Consider the following 21,256-nt stretch of genomic DNA (forward strand, 5'->3'; position numbering starts at 1 on the left):
TTTGTTCATACTCGGCCGCCTATGACTCGTGGAGCCGTTGTCTATAGGCCCAGGAACGCTACTCCTGCTGCACTGCCTGTCAGACCGGGCACTGCCCAGCACTCCGCTGCTTGGGCTAACAACTCCTACATCAGATTCCTGCTAAACCAATCCAATGCAGCTTTCTCAATTTTGCCATCAAAACCCAGTTCTTAGCCCACTTCCTCTTACATTTGTGGAAAACATGGGATTCTTGATGATAAATGTCAGCATGTTTGCCCATATGAATGTATTTTTAACATCAGAAAAACTTACCAGAGACCAGACCTGGACTGTTGTCAGTTGTACTGATGTATAATGTATTTTTATACACTATTTGGACTCGATGTTTGAGACCTGCTTTTCTAACTACCTCAAAACCAAGTATTAGCATGTTGGAAAGTATGTTTTGGACAAAAACAAAAACAAAAAAAAAACTGGGATACAGAATAAGAAAATCCAAAATAATTAAGTTTTCAAAAAGTTAAATAAAAGGAATAGTTTGCCCAAGATCATTTTTTTATCGTTTACCTACTTGTTTCAAACCTAAATGAGTTTCTTCTGTTTACCATTAAATATTTTTAAAGAATGTTTGGCTACCATCCGGTTGCCAATATCTTTAAAATAACTTTAGTGGATAAAAGAAACATTTTTTGAACTTGAAGGTCAGTAAACGGTGAGAAAATGTGCATTTTGGGGTGAGCTAACTTACTGCGAGCTAACTGCTGTTTACATGCAATAAGCTAATATAGAAATAATATGGGTGTGTAATTAATATAGGAATAATATGTAGGTGTCCTGTGGAGGCGCTGTTCCTCTTATTACTGTACTTGACCACTATGGACCCGTTGGTCCGGTCGCAGATGCCCAGAGACTGCGGGGCTCGCGCTGCTCTACGCCGACACAGTGATGCTTCTCCCCGCGTGTCTCCGGCGCTGCGCGCGGCTTCTCTTCTGGATCCCGGTTCTGGTTGTTATCGTGGTCGTGATGTGGTCATACTACGCCTATGTCGTTCCCTTCTGTTGGAGTGAGTAATGGTTTTGCACAGTCTTTCAAAGTAGAGTTTAATGACGCAGATTTATTGATATTTAAACGCTAGATTTTATATTAAACGTTCAAAAAAGTCTATAAGAGAGCCTAATCGACGATACACATTTGGCTTCAGCGTCTGTAAATTTAGGTTTGCTTTTTAAGTTATGTTTTCAGACTTTGATATGACTGTTTACTATGAATTAAAGTTGTTTTGAATTTCACAATATCACGTTATCCGTGTTATTTATTGCCTTTAACTAACTAGATGTGTTTTAAGACCAACTAAACGTTCATGGGACTTTTACATTTGTATATGGATGAGATTTGATGAAAATAAATGATGCTCTCCACTATGAGGTGCCGTATAGGATTTAAATCAAACTTTGCTTATCAACACATACATAAAACACGTGTATATACATCTATAAATTACTCGCATATACACTTATACTACCGGATGTTCAAAACAACATGGATGAAACTTGTGTATATACATATAAACTTGACGCATGAATACACCCAAATACACACGCACATACATATAAACTCGATCCTCACATTAACACATGCACATACATATAAACTTGCTGCATGCAAACACACCTATACACACTTGCATATACATATAAACTCGATTCTCGCATAAATACCCACATTTACATGCACATACATATAAACTCGCAGCATGCAAACACACCTATACATAATCGCATATAGGCTACATATAAACTCGGTCTATGCATATACACCCTCAACAACACGCGCACATACACAAACTCACTGCATGCTAATTACATGCACCTATAACATCTCACGCAAACGTACAAAAAATAAATAAATAAATAAAATTCACAAACGTTTATCACGAATCTGGTTATTGCAAAGTTTAAGAAATAGAAATAATGTGATTAATAGAGGGATTAAATATGTTAAATTATGAACGTGTTATATAAAATATGAGTCTATATAAATAGACTATTCAAAATAAGAAATATTTTTATTTAAAATCTTTTCATTTAATTAGGTAATTACATGCACCAATATAAATGGACAGATAGAACCCTTAAAGGACATTCAAAAAGCAACCAGAATTATAAATATAAATGTATACTCAAACTAAACTCCTCTTTTCTATTGCAAATGTTAATGCAGCCTATAGTCTTCTTGTTTTGTTTTTTACATTTTTATAATTATTATGCTTTTTATATGTTTTTACAATGTGGGTGTCAAAATTGCAAGATGTTGGTATCATTTTGATTGTTAATTATTCAGCATATACAAAAAAAAAAAAAAACGCCGATTAAAAGTCTCTGCTCATCATGTTGGTCAAGTTAACCCCCATGGAAAAGCTATATATATTCTCTGGACACTCCTTTTGTGTTTAATAACTACTACTTATATTTTTACAGCAGCTGGCATCCAGCATTTTGGTGCATTAGCCTGTTTATTGGTGACAGGAAAACCCACTTAAGTGCATTCCTGCCCCCTACTGGACATAAGTGTGTATCATAACCCTTGACGAATAGTGACACCAATAATAAAACAAACATAAAAAACTAATATTAGACAAACATATTTTATTCAAAATGATTACTTAAGCAACCCTATATTTATTAAACCATAATAACATTTTCAATAATTTAATTGCATAATAAACCTTTAATTTTGCAGGAGCATTCCTTTGCATTACCTTTTTATTTTATTTTTTTTTAGAATTAGCATAATCTATTTTCATAATTCAACAGATGTAATTCCTCTATTAATCGCATTATTTCTGTTTCTTAAGGTTTGCAATAACCTGATTCATGACAAATAATAATCTTGCTCATTACACTCAAAGGACTTTTACGTTGAAATTAAACTACTTCCTTTTAAAGTGAAATAACTTCCTTTTACTGTGAAAATTCATGCATACACACATCTGAAATCACTTGCATATATGTATATACACAACTTACTGTATATATGTTTGTGAATTTTATTTTGTATGTTTGCACAAGTGTGATTTGGGTGTTTATGCACACATCAAGTTTATATTCTTATGTGGGAGTTTATGGGTGTATATGCATAGATCAAGTTTATATGTATATGCGAGTGTGTATAGGTGTGTTTGCATGCAGCAAGTTTATATGTATGTGCATGTGTTAATGTGAGTGTTTATGTGAGGATCGAGTTTATATGTATGCGCGTGTGTATGTGGGTGTATTCATGCGTCAAGTTTATATGTATATACACAAGTTTCATCTGTGTTGTTTTGAACATCCAGTAGAATAGGTGTATATGCGAGTAATTTATAGGTGTATATACACGTGTTTTATGTATGTGTTGATAAGCAAAGTTTGATTTAAATCCTATACGGCACCTCATAATCCACCATCACCACAAAATAACGTATTTTAGTTCGTAAAGCTAAACTACTCTGCATTTTGATTCAATCTGGAGAAACGCATAAATGCGTTGTGTGTGTGCAACTCTGCACTACAATTAGCGGAATAGGAATGTAGTAGCTGTTTATATCCATGTAACTCATGTTTTATTGGTTAAATTGATGGTCTTGCACTGAATAAACCTCATACATTTTATTAGCAAATCTAAAACTTGATTAACTCTTTAACTTCCACTTCCCGTAAACGACGGATCAAATTCTTTGGTTAAATTGTTTGACACCACTAAGAATTTAAAAAAAGAATGGAATACAACTTTGTTTCTATGTCAGTATTGTTTATTTTTGTATTGTAAATAGTTTTTGCCATGAAGATTAATCTGACATGGCATTAAAATAAAGATGTGATGCAAATTTGTTTTGACTTTTTTTGTTTTTATAATAACCCGTGAACAAAAGGTCAAAAAGTTGATTATAATGCCAGTTAACATGGATATGAGTCATGTTGTGAATAACTGCTTTGAATTTTGTAAATGTTTTGTTTGACAGTCCTGCTGAGCAGTGCAACACAGAGAGGTAAGCCATCTTTGTATTCTATAAAGTTTTTATGTGAAAACAATTAGTTTTGATGTTTTCCACTTTCTTTGATTGGTAATTAGTGTACACATTGTCTCTATCAGTGGTGTTCCTTTGCCTGTTCCACCTGTGTTTTGGGATGTTCTCGTGGTCGTTTTGGAAAGCAGTGTCCACTCCACCGTCTTCTCCTTCTGTGGAGGTACAGTAACATTATAAAAGGTTCTTTATCAAAACATTAAACTCAAGTTCACCTACTGAACTTGTGAAGATTTTGGATATGGTGCTGCAACAATGTTTTTATACTTTGAAGCACCTACCTCTGGTAGTTTGTGAGTAATATAGTAAGTACAATAGTACGACTACTTGATTCACTCACTTTAGGCCTGTCATCATAGATGCTTCAAAATAATCACATATAACTCAACTTTTTCTCTGTAACATTTGATATTCTTAATGCCTTTTTGCTGCACTCAAATCTCTGTTATTTGCTGTTATGACAGTTTTTAATTGTTATTTTTTTTAAGCTAGGCTGACTTCAGTGTGAAACATGAGCGATAAAGTCAAAGACAACCAGCATTACAGTCCATGATAGCCAAATATCAATTACATTATGATACTTTTATTAGTGTTGGATAAGATTTAATATCGATTTGTAAATAACCAGTAATAAAGAGATGCTCTTTTTTTTCCAAAGGTCACATTCAAAACATCAGATTTCTCATGATTCTTGTATTCATAACTAAAAACTCGTAATTAACTAAAAACGTGTAATTAAACCACATTTGGCATCAGATTGAAGGCACTACACAATAAGGACTATAAAGATTCATTAAAATGTTTCATTCTAAATCTTAAAAATCCACTTCATAAACTAATACTATTAGAACTGATATTATAATGGGAGCTACCTTTAGATTGTTTTATGTGCAGAAGATGAACAACAAAAACGTCACAACTAATCAGAATCCAACCTTCTTCAAAAAGCCTGAGTATTTAATTTATTCAGCAACAAATCTGCAGTGCCTGACTTTAATAAACAATATTTTATGCTGGTGCAGGGGACAACTAATGTATTTATAATTTTAGCTATAGTTGGTATTCTTGCTGTTATTGTAAGTTTGAATGTAAGTTATTTTTAAAATCAAAGTAGCGTTTACAAGTAGTTTAAATAGATTGTAATAAATTCTGATGTTTTTTTCTCACTTCATTGCCTTTAAAAAGAACATTCACCCAGAATTAATAAATGACACTGTCAAGTGTTACAAACATTTGTGTTTCTATTTTTTAGGAACATTAAATTTTGATGAATGTTGGAGACCTGTAGCCACTGCCATCCATAGTACACTCTCAGAAATAAAGGTACGCGGGCTGTCACTGGTGTGGTACCTTTTCAAAAGGTACACATTTGTACTTAAAGGCTCCATATTGGTACCTCAAAGGTATAAATTACTACCTACAAATTTTAAGGGGAACACTTTTGTTCTTTTTAGGTACCAGTGACGTAACTTTATTTCTGATAGTGTAGGGAGGGTGGAAATACTATTGTCAATGTCTATCAGTTGCTTGCATTCTTCAAAATATCTTTTGAGTTTAACAGCCAAACCGGGTTAGGTACAAATGGAGGGTGAGTGAATAATGACAATCCTCAAACTTTTCCTTCAAATTCCATAAAAGCATTTCATTAACAGAATTCTGTCATTGTTTACTTAACCTGAAATGTTTTCAAACCTGTTTGAGTTTCTTTCTTTGAGATATGTAACCATTGACATCCATAGATTCTGTTTTTCCTACAATGAAAGTCAAACCTGTAATGGTTTTCAGCTTTCTTCAAACTATCTTCTTTAGTGTTCAGCATAATAAAAAAACTCTCAAGTTTTGAAACCATTTAAGGGTGAGTAAACCAAAAGAAAATTCTCACTTTGGGGTAAACGTGCGGAATTTGAGAGATTAATCTATGCTTTTATGTCATTATGCTTGGACTACTGTAACTCAATTTATGTGGGTATTGGCCAATCCTATCTAAATCATTTTCAAGTGGTCCAAAATGCAGCTGCTTGGCTTCGTGCTGGCACCTGCAAGTTTGAACACATTACCCCTTTCCTGTGTTCCCTAAGTTGGTTGCTGATATGTTTTAAAATTGAGTTAAAAAAAATATTACATTTTAAAAAACGATATGTTTTTAGGGTATTAAATGGTCAGGCTCAGACTGATCTCTCTAATCGTACTACTGTTAAAATGTCTGGCAAATGTTTAAGATCATCAAACCATAAAATACTAGTAATTCTCAGATCCAATTTAAAGAAAAAAGGAGATCGAGCTTTCTCTGTAGTAGGTCCTAAAATGTTAAACGGGCTACCTGTGTCCATTAGAAGAATTTCCAATGAATCTTTGTTCAGAGGGAAACTTAAACTACACCTCCTAGAAAGAGCTTTTAAATAGGGAGAAAATTGATCCTATTGTACCTGTCTGGTGTCTTGTAATTTATCGTTGATGCTGTGTGGTATGTTTTATCTTTTGCTGTCTATTTTTGATAATTAGCTTTTAGGTTTGTACAGCACAATGGTCAACGACTGTTGTTTTATTGTACTTTATAAATAAATAAACTAAACTAACTCTCCCTTTAATTAGGGAATGTAAAAAATAGCCTTTCTTCATAGCATGGGTATGGCCTTCCATCACTACCATAGTAAACCTCATGACTCTTTTGCTAGTGGAATTTAATCTACTTCACATTTCTGCTGGGTTCACCCCCTCAGTTAGAAGAGATCAGTAGATTCAGGCTCTTACGGGGGTCAGTCCATCCACTCGCAAGTTATTCAAGTCAGGCATGTCATACGTGACAAATGAGAGTAAAAGAAACCCCTCTCCCTCTCAGTGCACCGACATCTAATTTACTAATTGTGTGTGTGTGCGGGTGTCTGTGTTCGGTTTCAGTTCTCTACTTCAGACTCGCTGCTCTATGAGCTTGAACGTGACGATGTGGCGAAGAGTCCGATTCTTCTGGAAATCTCCCAGAAGCTCCCAGTTCACACGCGTACAGCAACTGGAGGTCAGGAAACCTTTGAGTGCTATTACTAATTAGTTGCAGCTTAAATAACAAAACTAAACAGGACCTAGACCAAATGTAACTCAGTTCACAATGAGCCTGTGAGTATTAGCACCATGTAATTGAGGCGAAGACACTGAACTCTAGATTCCTTCACAGTCACTGTATCTGCTATTAGTGTGTTTTGAATGGCTTTCAGTGAATCTGCTTCAGTGATTCCTGCACTGCTTTGTTACAGATTGGAATATTCAAATGCTGATTATTTAGAGCTGTGGCTTTGAATGTGTTTAAGTTTGTTTTTTTGAGTTTGATTTATAAGGAACAACTTTTTTGCACCCAATATAGTGAAGTGAGCCTTTGTCAAGTATGGTTTTCACCTATACTCTAAATTGGTTCTCTGCTTTTAACCCATCCAAGTATGCACAAACACTTTTGAGTGAGGCACACACAAACACACACTAGAGCACACACACTGTGAGCATACACCCGGAGCAGTGGGCAGCTATTCGAAGCCAATTTTTGTGTTTTAATAACATCTACACCTGCCCCAACCTCACAGTAACCTGATGTGTTTTAATAATGTCTACTTCTCCTACACCATCTAAAACTAGCCCACCTGCAGTTGAAATCCCTCCTAATTTGGAGGGTCACCCAACTTACTTGCGGTGTAATACCTCCCACTTGGAGGTCTCCAGGTTGCAGCGATACCTTCATTGCATCCGCAAAGTATTTATAGCACTTCACTTTTCCCACTTTTTTCTTACAGCCTTATTCCAAAATGGGTTAAATTCATTTATTTCCTCAAAAGTCTACACACAATACCCATAATGACAATGTGAATTTTTTTTTTGCAATTAATAAGGTTACAGAAAAATTTCTGCTGCTCTGAAAGTTCCAATGAGCACGGTGGCCTCCATCATCCATAAGTGGAAGATGTTTGGAACCACCAGGATTCTTCCTAGAGCTGGCCATCTAAGCTGTGTGGTCGAGGGAAAAGGGCCTTAGTCAGGGAGGTGATCAACTAATCAGCAATCCATCAATCAGGCCTGTATGGTAGAGTGGCCAGACACAAGCCACTCTCCACCTGGAATTTGCCGAAAGGCATCTGAAGGACTCTGACCACAAGAAACAAAATTCTCTGGTCTGATGAGACTAAAATTGAACAGGAGTGAATGCCAGGCATTACGTTTGGAGAAAACCAGGCACCGTTCATCACCAGGCTAATACCATCCCTACTGTAAAGCATGGTGGCAGCAGCGTCATGCTGTTGTGATGTTTTTTAGCGGCAGGATCTAGAAGACTAGTCAGAAGAAAAAAGATGAATAAAGCAATGTTCAGAGACATCCTGAATGAAAACCTGCTCCAGAGTGCTCTTGACCTTAGACAGGGACGACAGTTCATCTTCCACCAGGACAATGACCTAAAGCAGTGATTCTAAAACTGTGGTACGTGTACCACTAGTGGTACGCAGGCTTACTTCTAGTGGTACTTGGAGGAATCACTGAGTAATGAATACAATTTTCATCAGTTGATGTGTAAGATAACACCAATGTGATAAACATTGGCTGTTCTCTAAAGCCTACAATCAAAGCGCTGTGCTTAGAACGTTTACTTTTAATGCATCGCATCATCAGCTGCTAAAAATCGATTAAATCAGTGCAGAACTAGTAAAAGAGGTGCGTGGTGCTTGCAGAGGAGATACTAGATGCTAGAGCAGGGGTCCCCAATCCTTGGACCATAGACCGGCAAAAGTCTATAGATCAATTGGTACCGGGCCACAAAAAAAATCTTAATTCCATTTTATTTATAATCCGAGTGATTTAACAATTTATTTTGAAAAATCTTTTATTTTGAAAAATGACTGTATTCTCTTGTTACATCTCGGTCACTTGAGTGCCAAAATTTAACCCACAGGCTAGCAGAATGAGTAATGCAGCACGATGTGCTTGTGTATTACAGGCATACTCACTTGAAAACATCCTAACTTTCCAGAGTGCCGCAACGCGAGTCACGCGACAAGAACTGACTGATCAGCTTCATATTTTGTTTGGAAAATTACTTTGTTAAATGAATATGACTCTAACTCTGCAGTGCTGTGGCTGCTTAATTTGGCCAACTACGGTACTTTATTTCAATACTAGTGATTGTGGTGGTACTTGGAGAGACAATTTTTTTTCTGAGGTGGTTCTTGGTGAAAATAGTATTAGAACCACTGACCTAAAGCACACCGCCAAAATATCAATGGAGTGGCTTCAACACAACTCGGTGAATGTCCTTGAGTGGCCCAGCCAGAGCCCAGAGCTAAATCCTAAATCCTCTGGAGAGATCTGAAAATGGCAGTACACCGTTACTTCCCATTCAACCTGATAGAGCTTGAGAGGTACTGCAAAGAGGAATGGGCAAAAATTCCCAAAGACAGGTGTGCCAAGCTTGTTGCATCACATTCAAAAAGACTTTAAGCTTTAATTGCTGCCAAAGGTGCATCAATTAATCATTTTTATGTTTAATAAATTTGCAACAATTTCAAAAAATCTTTTTCACATTGTCATTATGGGCTATTGTGTTAATAATTTTGTGGAAATAAAGGAATTTGATGCTTTTTGGAATAAGGCTGTAACACAAAAAATGTGGAAAAAGTGAAGCGCTATGAATACTTTCCGGATGCACAGTACTTGGCAGCCTTTGGGTTCACCAGTCCAACTCTGTAGGCCACAACTTACTGGGATGAATTTTAAACTTGTTTGTGAGTCTCAGCAGGGTCAGTTGGCATTTCTGTGTGCAGTTTGCATGTTCTCCCTATGTTGGCATGGTTTCCTCTGGGTGCTCCGGTTTCCCTCACAGTCCAAACACATGTGGTATAGGTGAATTAAATAAACTAAAATGGCTGTAATGTGTGTGTGCCCCAGTTATGGGGTGCAGCTGGAAAGGCATCCTCTTTAAAACATGCTGGATAAATTGGCGGTTCATTCCACTGTGGTGAACCTTGATGAATAAAGCGACTAAGCTGAAGGAGAATAAGTGGAATAATGTACATCTGTTTTTTTCATATAATAAAGCCCTTTTAAACAACAACCATCCACTTTGCGTTGGGCTGCTGATAAACCTGTCAGGCTTTATTCTGAGAAAACAACTGGCAAGATCATCCTTGGCCATTCGGGCTAAAGTATTTCAGGGAGCCAAGTAATAAGACACAAAAAAATGAATGAATCAGGAGCACTGATGTCAACACAACCGACAATAGAATATATATTGGCATGCCTGGAGAGATAAAAAGAAAGAAAATAACTACTACTACTATTAATAATAATTATAATAACAACAAATGATAACAATATATTTTCTTATTAAGTGAATAAATAGTTTTAGTACATAATACATAACTGCAAATACCTATTTCTACAGATATTCCTGTTAATATTTGGTTGAGCTGTCCTCTTCACAAACCAGGATATTCAAAAAACATTTTGTTAAACGCTGTAAAGTCCATAAAAAAAATACTGTTTATTTTCTTTATCTTGTTTTTCTGCTTATCATTAATTATATGGATTGATGTGATCTATTTGTGAATTAAAAGCCTTGACTTGAATCTAGACAGTAGTAGATGCCCGTTAAAGCACATATTTATGTCTGAGTTTTTAAAATTTTATGTCAAGTAAAATTCAAATGATCTATTAATATACTTTAACATATTTTACAATCAATCTATGCTATTCTAATAAACGTATGAGAGAAAAAGTTGTTTATTTATTTATTTATTTGCTTGTCTGTGTGTGTGTGTGTTCATCTCAGCTATCAGGTTCTGTCATCACTGCCAGTTGATCAAACCAGATCGCTGCCATCACTGCTCCGTCTGCCAAACGTAAGAATCTGCCTCTCTGTTTCTCGTGTCTGTGTGTATCAGTGCATCTCCCACTCATCCACACACACTCCTGCCTGAATGAAAGCGAGACGTAGAAATGCGATCTGCGAGCGTGTGCGATAATTACAGGATGTTGTTGAAGCTCTTGGTCACATTTATATGAGCGAATCTTCTCAAATGAGTTTCTCTCTGTCAGGATCAGGTTTCCAGCCTTTGATTAAAGTCCAGCTCGGAGTGTATGAGCGAGAGTGAGATGGAGGAGAATGATGATGATGGTGTGCGGTTGTGGAGATTTTCTATGTGTGTGTGTCTGATTACACTGGGTTTTTATTATTATTTAATGAGAATAGTTCCTGTGGCCTGTGCACTTCACTCATGCGGTCTGTCTCTTTTTTTTTTTTTTTCTTCTGTAGGTGTGTGTTAAAGATGGATCATCACTGCCTGTGGTTTGTAAACGGACACATTTTACATAGTTGACTTTCAACATGCATGTTTTTAGTTCTTTTGAAGTGCTTATTGATGGGTTTTATAAAATGTTTTGTCATTTTTAATCAGTTTAGTTCAGAATTTAGTTCTCTTTGCTTAAGTAGTTCGGATTTTCTGTTTGTCACTTAGCCTTCATAATATTAGGTTGCTGTGTTTTTGGGTAAGATTTGGAAACTAAGTATGTTATTTTATAAAATATGAATCTTTTTTTATTTTAAAATTATCTTTTTTTTTTTTAAGTCAAATAAAATCAATATTATTTTTGATTAGTAGCTTTTTATAAAGAATATGTTATTTAAAAATGTAAAAACTTCTATTTCTTCATGAATCACTTACAAACTGGTGCATTCATTTCATTCATTTCCTTGTCAACTTAGTCCCTTTATTAATCCGGGGTCGCCACAGCGGAATGAACCGCCAATTTATCCAGCAAGTTTTTACGCAGCGGATGCCCTTCCAGCTGCAACCCATCTCTGGGAAACATCCCCACACACATTCACACACACTCATACACTACGGACAATTTAGCCTACCCAATTCACCTGTACCGCATGTCTTTGGACTGTGGGGGAAACCGGAGCACCCGGAGAAAACCCACGCGAATGCAGGGAGAACATGCAAACTCCACACAGAAACGCCAACTGAGCCGAGGCTCGAACCAGCGACCTTCTTGCTGTGAGGCGACAGCACTACCTACTGCGCCACTGCTTCGCCCCAAACTGGTGCGTATGTTAATATAAAAGTGTGTGTGTTGGTAAGAAAGGTAATTTGAATTTATTATTGTATTGAATCAATAAGCACATGCCTCATTTTAGAATTGCAGGTATACATTTAAGGCATTTTTCCATTCATATTCCTTTAACTGGGACACGACAACTGTATCATTTAGAGCAGGGGTGCCCAAACTTTTTCATTTGAAGGGCCAAATACCTGATTTACCAAACCAATACCAAACTATATTTCATTAAAGTTGTAAATTTTCTAATTTATTTCCTAATATTTCAAAATAAATAGAAAACATAACTTTAAATCGTGTTCACTAATGCAGTATAAGTTTTTAAATTATAACTTAATGCAATAAAACATAAACAATCACGTTTATAACACAGTGGATTTCAATGCTGAATACACTAGTCAAGCAGAATCTGCCTTTGACCTGATTTGCTCACTGAAGTTTCTGTGTTGTCATATCCATCAAGTGACTGTACATTTAGACTAAGTCTGATTAATTTACTCCATTTAATTGAAACATTTAATTTCAGTTAGCTTTTAACAATAAAACAAACAAAGGGTTACATTAAATTTGAGTTGACAATTTCGAAACATCCCCAATTTCCCATTATTCTCCCTCTGGCGGGCCAAATCAAAAGGTTAAATGGGCCAATTTTGGAGCGCGGGCCCTAGTTTGGCCATCACTGACTTCAAACTGAATCTGAACTGAGTAAAACTAAATCTTTATTCTAATATTAATATAAAATAATTAAAATAGTTTAATGTGAATGGAATATTTGATTGTTACTGATTTTTGTTTCAAGTTTTGTTACACTTTTTAAACCAATAATAGTGTTGACCATAACATAGTTGACATTTTTTGCTTTAGCTAAAGATGCTAACCTGAAATCAGCGACCACATAGCAAGTCTACAATTGAATATCATGTATTATAATTTTAAGCAATGAGTGACAAGGTGGCTTAGCGGTTTGCACTGTCGCTTCACAGCAAGAAGGTCGAGTCCCAGCTGGGCCAGTTTGCATGTTCTCTCTGTGTTAATGTGGGTTTCCTTCGGGTGCTCCGGTTTCGCCCAAAGTCCAAAGACATCTGCTATAGGTGAATTAGGGAAGCAAAATTGGCCATAGTGTATGTGTAAATAAGTGTGTATGGGTGTTCCCAGTACTGGGTTGCAGGCTGAACATCTGCTGTGTAAAATATATACTGAAATAGTTGGCAGTTTATTCCACTGTGGTGACCCCTGATTAATAAAGGGACTAAGCCAAAGGAACATGAATGAATTCTGTGTAATGCTTAGGGTGTTTGAGAAATTCATTGAAATATCACAATAGCAGAGTTGATAAATGATGAATCTAGTGTTGGTTTATTTTAAAACATGTTGTACAAATGTATGAGAGTAGAATAAATGTAATGCCTAAATGCCTTCCAGAGTTTCCCACCAGAAGAAGTGACACCACTTGAAGCAAGTCATTTGCTTTCTCTGTTAGTGCTTTGTTGATTCTGCCTTTTTGTATACTGTGTAACAGTTGACCATAGGGACAGACACCTGAAAAATAAAATAATACATTTATAATTTATATTACAAATACTACAGAAAGTTGATGAGTTGTGTACATGTTTAATTTACTTAGTTAAGTGTAAACAGAAAGTAAAAATTAGATCATGATAATTGAAGCTGAATGTATGATTCTGCAGGCAGAGGGGGGTTCAAAAATTGATACAGTGGAAACCTTAAATATTTAAGACAAACTGTCCCTAAATACACACACAAACAAACACTGGACAAATAGGAGAGTTCCATACAATTCATTAGTGTTGTCCTAGCTCAAATCAATTGTTAGCTTAATTGTTTTTACAAATTTAAGTTGATTGAATAAAAAATAATTAAGTATTAAAAAACCTCAAGAATTTAGTTGTTTTAGCACATTTAAAGTAAGTTGTTTGAAAAAGAAGCAAAACTCCTTTTTTTTAATTAACATTATTTTTAGACATGACATGTAATTTGAGTTATTTCAGAATTTTGTTTCATGTTTCAAGTCTAGAATCGCCCACATGTAATCTGGGAATCTCAGATTTTGACTTCTTTGGGTTTAATCATTTTATTTTAAGTAAAATTATAAAAAAAAAAACACTTCATGTCTTCATGTTTATTACTAATAACATAAAAGCAATATAAGAAATACCTTAAGACTAAAGGAGACAAATACTTTTACTTGAATAAATGTTTACTTTAATATTAAAGAGATTAGTTTTTTGCACTGTAATGGTTTGTCAGTACAGATAAACAGTAAATATATTTGACAAATCTTTGGACACTAATATATCTTTATAGATAAATTTTCAAGATATTTTTCTGCACCTGAAAGTCTCCTGTTCACGCCTACTGTATGAATCAAAATGACTCGCACTAAATGTAAAAGTTTATTTTAAGATTGGACAATTTGAGTTAAGTTAATTAAATTAAGTGTATTTGAGGCTCTTAAAATTAACATTTTGTACCCCTTACTAAAATCTAAAGGCTCCTAAAAACAAACTGTTTAAAACTGACCTGAATGTGTTATGAGTTTTTGAATGTGCATGCTATTGGAAATTTGAGCCAAAAAGGGCTTTCATTTACCTAGTTTCATTGACTTGAGGATGTTGCGTCTTGTTTATTGAATAACAATGGGACTTGCTGTCCTCTTTTTTTTGTGCGGTTGTTGTTGTGAATTTGTTCAGGCTGAATAACTGTATGGGATTCTCCAACTATAAGTTCTTCATGCTGTTCCTCCTGTACTCGCTGCTGTACTGTCTACTCATCGTCTCCACAGTCACACCGACTGTCATCCAGCTGTGGCGGGTGGGTACTTTTTCTGTCTCCGCAATACACATTTTAGCAAGACTAGGCTGAGCACACAGCCACTTGGCATCAAACATTTACATTCATTAGAAAGTACAAGTCAAAATTATGTAATGTGATGGTCCATTTTATTTTTTATTATTTCTGCAGTGTACTGAACTCTCATGTATGCCATAATTATGATTAATTAGTTTACATTAGTTAAATACACTAAAGAAAAGAACAAACAAGCAATACTTTTACAGCATTTGTGAGTCTTCTACGGTTAGTTCACCCTTTAAAAACAGTTATCATTTTGCATGTTTATCTTATTTCAAGGCATGGAAGATTGCTTTAATCCATGTTTGACCCTTTAGAACAGGTACAAATGCAACACTTTTATTCACATATATAAGCTAAATATGGACTAGTGAACTGTTCACAGCATCCAAATTTGCAAATAGAAACTCAGACAATAAACTATGAGAACCAATCAGATTCAGTTTGAGCAACCAGTAAAATTCGTTCTTTTGCATCAAGCCAGTGGTTCGGCTTATGTACATAGTTGAAGACAAAATAATTAATTTGTTATTCATTAATACATTTAATATTAATAAAAAGAATAATTAAAAATTATTTAATTCATATTAATAGAAAGAATGAATGAAAAGTTATGAATGAAAATGAGAATGAATTCTCATGTGATGTTAAGAGAGCAAGGAAAAAATTCAGTTTTTCCTAGTATATTTTTCTTCTAGGGAAAGTCTTATTTTTTTAAGTTTGCCTGGAATAAAAAAAACAATGATATTGTGTATGACTCCCATGAGCTTGGAGGACTACATTCACGACCTTAATATTTTCACATATATATGCACACACTCATATACAGGGTGGGCCATTTATATGGAAAACTTTAATAAAATGGAAATGGTTGGTGATATTAACCTCCTGTTTGTGGCACATTAGTATATGTGAGGGGGCAAACTTTTCAAGATGGGTGATGACTGGTGGCCATTTTGAAGTCAGACATCTTGGATTTAACTTTTGTTTTTTCAATAGGAAGAGGGTCATTTGACACATCAAACTTATTGGGAATTTCACAAGAAAAACAATAGTTGGTTTTAACATAACTTTATTCTTTCATGAGTTATTTACAAGTTTCTGACACTTATAAAATGTGTTTAATGTGCTGCCCATTTTGTTGGATTGTCAATGCAACCCTCTTCTCCCACTCTTCACACACTGATAGCAACACCACAGGAGAAATACCAGCACAGGCCTCCAGTACCCGTAGTTTCAGGTGCTGCACATCTTGTATCTTGTATCTTCAATCCAACACAATGGGCAGCACATTAAACACATTTTATTAGTGGTCAGAAACTTGTAAATAACAAATGAAAGAATAAGGTTACGTTAAAAACAAGCACACCATTGTTTTTCTTGTGAAATTCCCAATAAGTTTGATATGTTCCCATTGAACAAACAAAAGTTGGATCCAAGATGGCTGACTTCAAAAAGGCCACCATGGTCACCACCCATCTTAAAAAGTTTGCCCCCTCAGATACACTAATGTGCCACAAACAGGAGGTTAATATCACCAACCATTCCCATTTTATTAATCCATATATGAATCCATATAAATGGCCCACCCTGTATATATGCAGTTAAACATAACAGTTTTAATAACTCATCTCTAATAACAGATTTGTTTTATCTTTGCCATGATGACAGTAAATAATGTTTGACAAGATATTTTTCAAGACACTTCTATACAGCTTAATGTGACATTTAAAGGCTTAACAAGGTTAATTAGGTTAAATAGGAAGGTTAGGGTAATAAGGCAAGTTATTGTATATTGATGGTTTGTTCTGTGGACTATCGAAAAGAAATATAGCTTAAAGGGGTTAACAATTATATATATATATGTGTGTGTGTGTGTGTGTGTGTGTGTGTGTGTGTGTGTGTGTGTGTGTGTGTGTGTGTGTGTGTGTATATGTATATTTGCTAATGCAATAATATTATTGAATTGACCTTAATTGTATAGTGTTGTGTCACTGCTTTTATTATTGCTGTATTATTAATTATTATATTAATAACCGCATTCATACACCAACCCCTTCTGTGTTTCAGGGCAGACTGTTTGACAGTTGTGTTAAACTGCATGTTTTGTTTCTGACACTGGTATCGGCCATATTTGCCATCACACTCTGTTTTTTGCTCATCTTCCACATCTGGCTGCTCACTAGCAACAAAACAACACTCGGTAAATCCTGCCTTACATCTGAATGTTGTTTCTAAGCAGTTTTAATAGCATTCTCGTTCTTTCTCCTATAAAATTGTTTTTTAAATACAAATGAGGTTTATTGTATACTTCAAGAATGGACGACATTACGTAAACATTTAAAAAAATACATACATATATATATATTTTCATATAAAATCTATGTGTAATGAAGAAAATACACACAAAAACAGAAAATGGCTAATGATGTTTAAAAATATGGAGGAAGAGAATAAAAATAAATTAAATGCATAACATGCATTCAGATGACATATACTCTAGTGATGTTTCTGACTATCTTCGTCTACTGGCTGACTTTATGACAGGTTCATACATATTCTGCTGCTTGTGATTTTAAATAGGACTTCTAACCCAGTATATGCCCTTTTTTCTGAATTTGTAAAAGTTACCAATTTTGGTGTTATTCTCTTTAGAACTAAACTATGAGCTTTCTCCCTTTCCCACTTTCTCTCTCGCTCTTTTCCTCAGAGTGGTTGTCAGTCCCTTTTTTTGCGAATGGACCAGGAAGTAAGGCGTTTGATGTGGGTGTCCAAGCAAACTTCTTACAAGTGTTTGGAAAGAAAAAGAGACTCTGGTTATTTCCAGTATTCAGCAGGTCAGTATTAAACTGTAATCGTCTTTTAACTCTCAGCGTACTTTCACACAAGGCAAATCTCAAAACACAAAAGTCAATGCTATGTCATCATCTTTGTGTAAAGTATTAAAAAAAATCTATTTTGTGAAGACATTTGTGTATGTGTGTTATATTATAAGTATATATCCAGTCAATATGCACAGTATATCTGACAGACAAAACAGGATTGTACTTGCAGAGATGCAAGTGGTTTCTTTACATACTGCCATTGCCAACTATTGGGACTCTGAACAGTGTTGGGGAAGGTTACCTTTGAAAGTAATGCATTACAATATTGAGTTGCTCCCCTAAAAAGTAACTAGCTGTGTTGCTTAGTTACTTTTAATGGAAAGTAATGTTACATTACTTTTGCGATAATTTTTATGACCCGGCTGAGGCTTGATCTCTTTCAAAACTTGCAGGGTTTTCTTTTCTTTTCTTTTTAAGTAGAAGAGTTCTGCAATTAACAACACGCTGTATATTCTTCAATTAACTAAAAAAAAAAACACACATCCAAAAAAAAATCTTTTTTAACCCTTTACCGCATGGTGTTACCATATGGCAACATGATATTTATGTTAATTTCCCTGCCACTGTTTCTTTAAGACAGACCATCTAATTTTTTGTTGGAAAGAGAAGACCTTACTGTAGCCAATGATGTGCTTTGGTTAAGTCACATGACATGCAGTGTTTTTCTGTAGAGCGATTTCTGACAGACAGGCGTTTATTGTTAATAGAAACGTCAATAAAAAAAACTCAAATCAACTCATGTCAGAGCCACACAAAAAATCTGAGACATCCTCTCCGGTAAGTTATGATGACATATTCACAACTCAAAGTTTTAATCAAATTTTTTTTTTTTGAAATCCATCAAAAAAAAACTCTGCCCAATAGTGGAACGTGCAATATTGGAATAGCTTAGCTAGCTAGCAAGGTCAGCTGTGAACCTTTAAGTTGTAACAATAACAACATGAATGTTAGTAATATAATGTTGATTAGTTGTATGTTAAGGGCATTTGCATTATAGATAAAATCAAATGACAATACTTTTCAAGAGATATGAATACAGGGAACAGTGTATTAGCGAGCACCACCATGTTCTTTTGTATGTGAAACAAGAAAAGGACAGAACTGTCTCTTCCTGCAGATGAAAGTGAGGATGAGATGGGTTTTAGTGACCATGAGAATGATGCAGATTGGACATTTGATAAGAGTAGTAATGAAGAATTAAGTTAACTCAGAGGCAGATAAGACAGGCATAGTATAGTATAATATAGAAACATTGTTAGCTAGTAGCTACATTATTTTGATGCATCTGGATATACTAGATTTGTTATTTATTTTTTATAATAACTGCTGGAGAAAATATTTATAGTTACTGTATATTGTATTAATGATACTACAATATTATGATTGTTTTCGGTAATAATCAGAAAAACAGAATATAGTAATTGAAAGCTGTTGCTCTATGTTAGATCCACTGTTGGACATTTTTGCCAAATATAGTATAAAGTACCAAAACTGTTTGAGTTTCTTTCTTCTGTTCAACACAAAAGGTGATACATTTTCCAATTTCTATATATTGAAACACCAGAACAAATGAAAACCGAGTAATGAAATTTATGAATAGTCATTTCTGGTCTGCCAAATGCAAGCTGTAATCCGAGCCAACAGTCAGAAACGTATAGATGTGTGTTCGATTTCTTTTGACTCTGTGCCACAACACAGAAGGCCATTGCTTGTGTTTACCAGCTGTTTCCTTTTAATGTCTATCACAGTGAAGGAGATGGACATTCATTCCCCTTGAGCTGCCAGATGTCATCTCATGGTCCTCCAGTGAAGAACGGACATGAGCGATGTGTTACGCAAAGAACTGTGGGTAAGAAATGCATTTTTTCTATCTGAATTGACCGTATGGATGGAGTATTATTAAAGGGATAATTCACCCAAAAAATGAATACTCTGTCATCTCATTGACTCATCAAGAACAGTTTGTTTCTTTCTTCTGTTGGACACATATGAAGATACACTGAAACATTATGTGGAAAAACAGTCGTTGACTTCCATAGTAGGAACAAAAAATATCATGGATGTTAATGGCTGTTTCTTTTTTCACACATTCTTCAGAATATCTTGTTTAATGTTCAACAGTGGAAAGAAATTTATAAGTTTCGAACCGTTTGATTGTCAGTAAATGATGAGGAAATGTTTATTTTATGCGTGATCTTCGTAATCAAGCAAGAAATTTTCCACTAAAAGTTTGCTGTGACTTTACCTCGGCACTTTAACTGCACTGATAGTTTTACACTAAGTTTATTATCATAACATTCTTTCAGTAGATGCCCTTCCAGCTGCAACCCATCACTGGAAAACACCAATGCAATCTCATATTTGCACACATACACTACGGCCAATTTAGCGTACCCAATTCACCTATAGCGCTTGTGTTTGGACTGTGTGGGGAAACCGGGAGCACACTTGCGCAAACACATGGAGAACATGCAATCTCCTTAACTGTAAAGTAAGATGAAAGTGTAACCCAGCGATCCTACTGCATCCAACCCGGTCTGAGCTGGGATTGAACTGGTGATTACTTGTAAGGGAGTCGGTTGCTTTAACAAGGAGGCTAAAGACCATGGCCTCTATCATCTATCGCTAGAGCACCTTTAGAGGTCAGAGGAGTGAAGTTTACCTGCATAGCATTTCACTAGCTGGCCTCCGTTACACTCACCACCCTAAACCTCACTCCCATCCCGGACGATCCCCCACATGTAACCCACTGGTCCTACAGCACACAAGTCAGTCTGATCTGGGATCGAACCATGTCCTCTAGCGTCTGTCAGAAGAGTGAGGTTTACCTGCATAGCACTTCGCTAGCTGGCCTCTTTTACAAATGGCTCTGTCCTGTTAAATGATTAGAAAATACTGTTCATATTTTAAAGAAGTGGCTATTGTGTGACCTCTACAAATTTGGTCTCAATAAGTCAGTGCTTATTGTTGGCTTTGTACATGGCTGATCTTAAACGGCCTTGAAAGTATTGACGATTTATAATGTGGAGGTAAGCTCTTTTCTGTGATTTTTTTTTGTTTTGTTTTAGAATTTCTGGTTCATTTGCTTATTCCTAGTAATTGTCCCATAACAAATGCCAGTAAACTGTTGTGTACGTAAAAATAAAAGGAAACCTCATAAGTATTGGCAGGATATATTTTCATGGTATTTAGGGTGTGATATATCGTCATGTAATTATAAGGTTCTGTCTGCGGTTCTAATGATTTTGAGCTTTAAAGTTTTTGCATTCCATAGCAAACAGTATGAGCTCTACTTTGACGGTCCATGCGCAGAGCGCAAAACGCAGGGCGCAAATGCTTTCAGGGCATGTCAGGACGCGTTTTC

General features: G+C 35.4%; 3 protein-coding genes across 11 annotated transcripts in view; all 3 read left to right on the forward strand.

Annotated features, from left to right (window-relative positions):
- Positions 1–1,272, forward strand: part of atrxl (ATRX chromatin remodeler, like) — a 38,978-nt gene extending 37,706 nt beyond the window's left edge. For 6 of the 7 annotated variants that reach the window (XR_012406049.1, XM_073950831.1, XM_073950832.1 and 3 more), the window contains one exon: positions 1–501. Coding sequence is in view for 6 of the 7 variants with exons in the window: in XM_073950831.1 (XP_073806932.1) it covers positions 1–195 (195 nt within the window). In the remaining variant the exon portion in view is untranslated. 7 annotated transcript variants of the gene reach the window in all.
- brwd3 (bromodomain and WD repeat domain containing 3) overlaps positions 1–21,256 on the forward strand; it is a 134,787-nt gene that overhangs the window by 97,304 nt on the left and 16,227 nt on the right. The gene's annotated exons all lie outside the window — the stretch shown is intronic.
- The window catches only part of zdhhc15a (zDHHC palmitoyltransferase 15a), a 24,538-nt gene continuing 3,988 nt past the window's right edge, over positions 707–21,256 (forward strand). The window contains exons 1-10 of one of the 3 annotated variants that reach the window (XM_073950251.1): positions 707–1,045; positions 3,983–4,009; positions 4,114–4,208; positions 6,944–7,058; positions 10,845–10,914; positions 11,328–11,360; positions 14,848–14,968; positions 17,078–17,210; positions 17,718–17,844; positions 19,641–19,741. In XM_073950251.1, coding sequence (XP_073806352.1) covers positions 928–1,045; positions 3,983–4,009; positions 4,114–4,208; positions 6,944–7,058; positions 10,845–10,914; positions 11,328–11,360; positions 14,848–14,968; positions 17,078–17,210; positions 17,718–17,844; positions 19,641–19,741 — 940 coding nt within the window. In that variant the 5' untranslated portion in view covers positions 707–927. 3 annotated transcript variants of the gene reach the window in all.

This window comes from Danio rerio, chromosome 5 (assembly GCF_049306965.1).
Source record: "Danio rerio strain Tuebingen ecotype United States chromosome 5, GRCz12tu, whole genome shotgun sequence".
Lineage (NCBI taxonomy): Eukaryota > Metazoa > Chordata > Actinopteri > Cypriniformes > Danionidae > Danio > Danio rerio.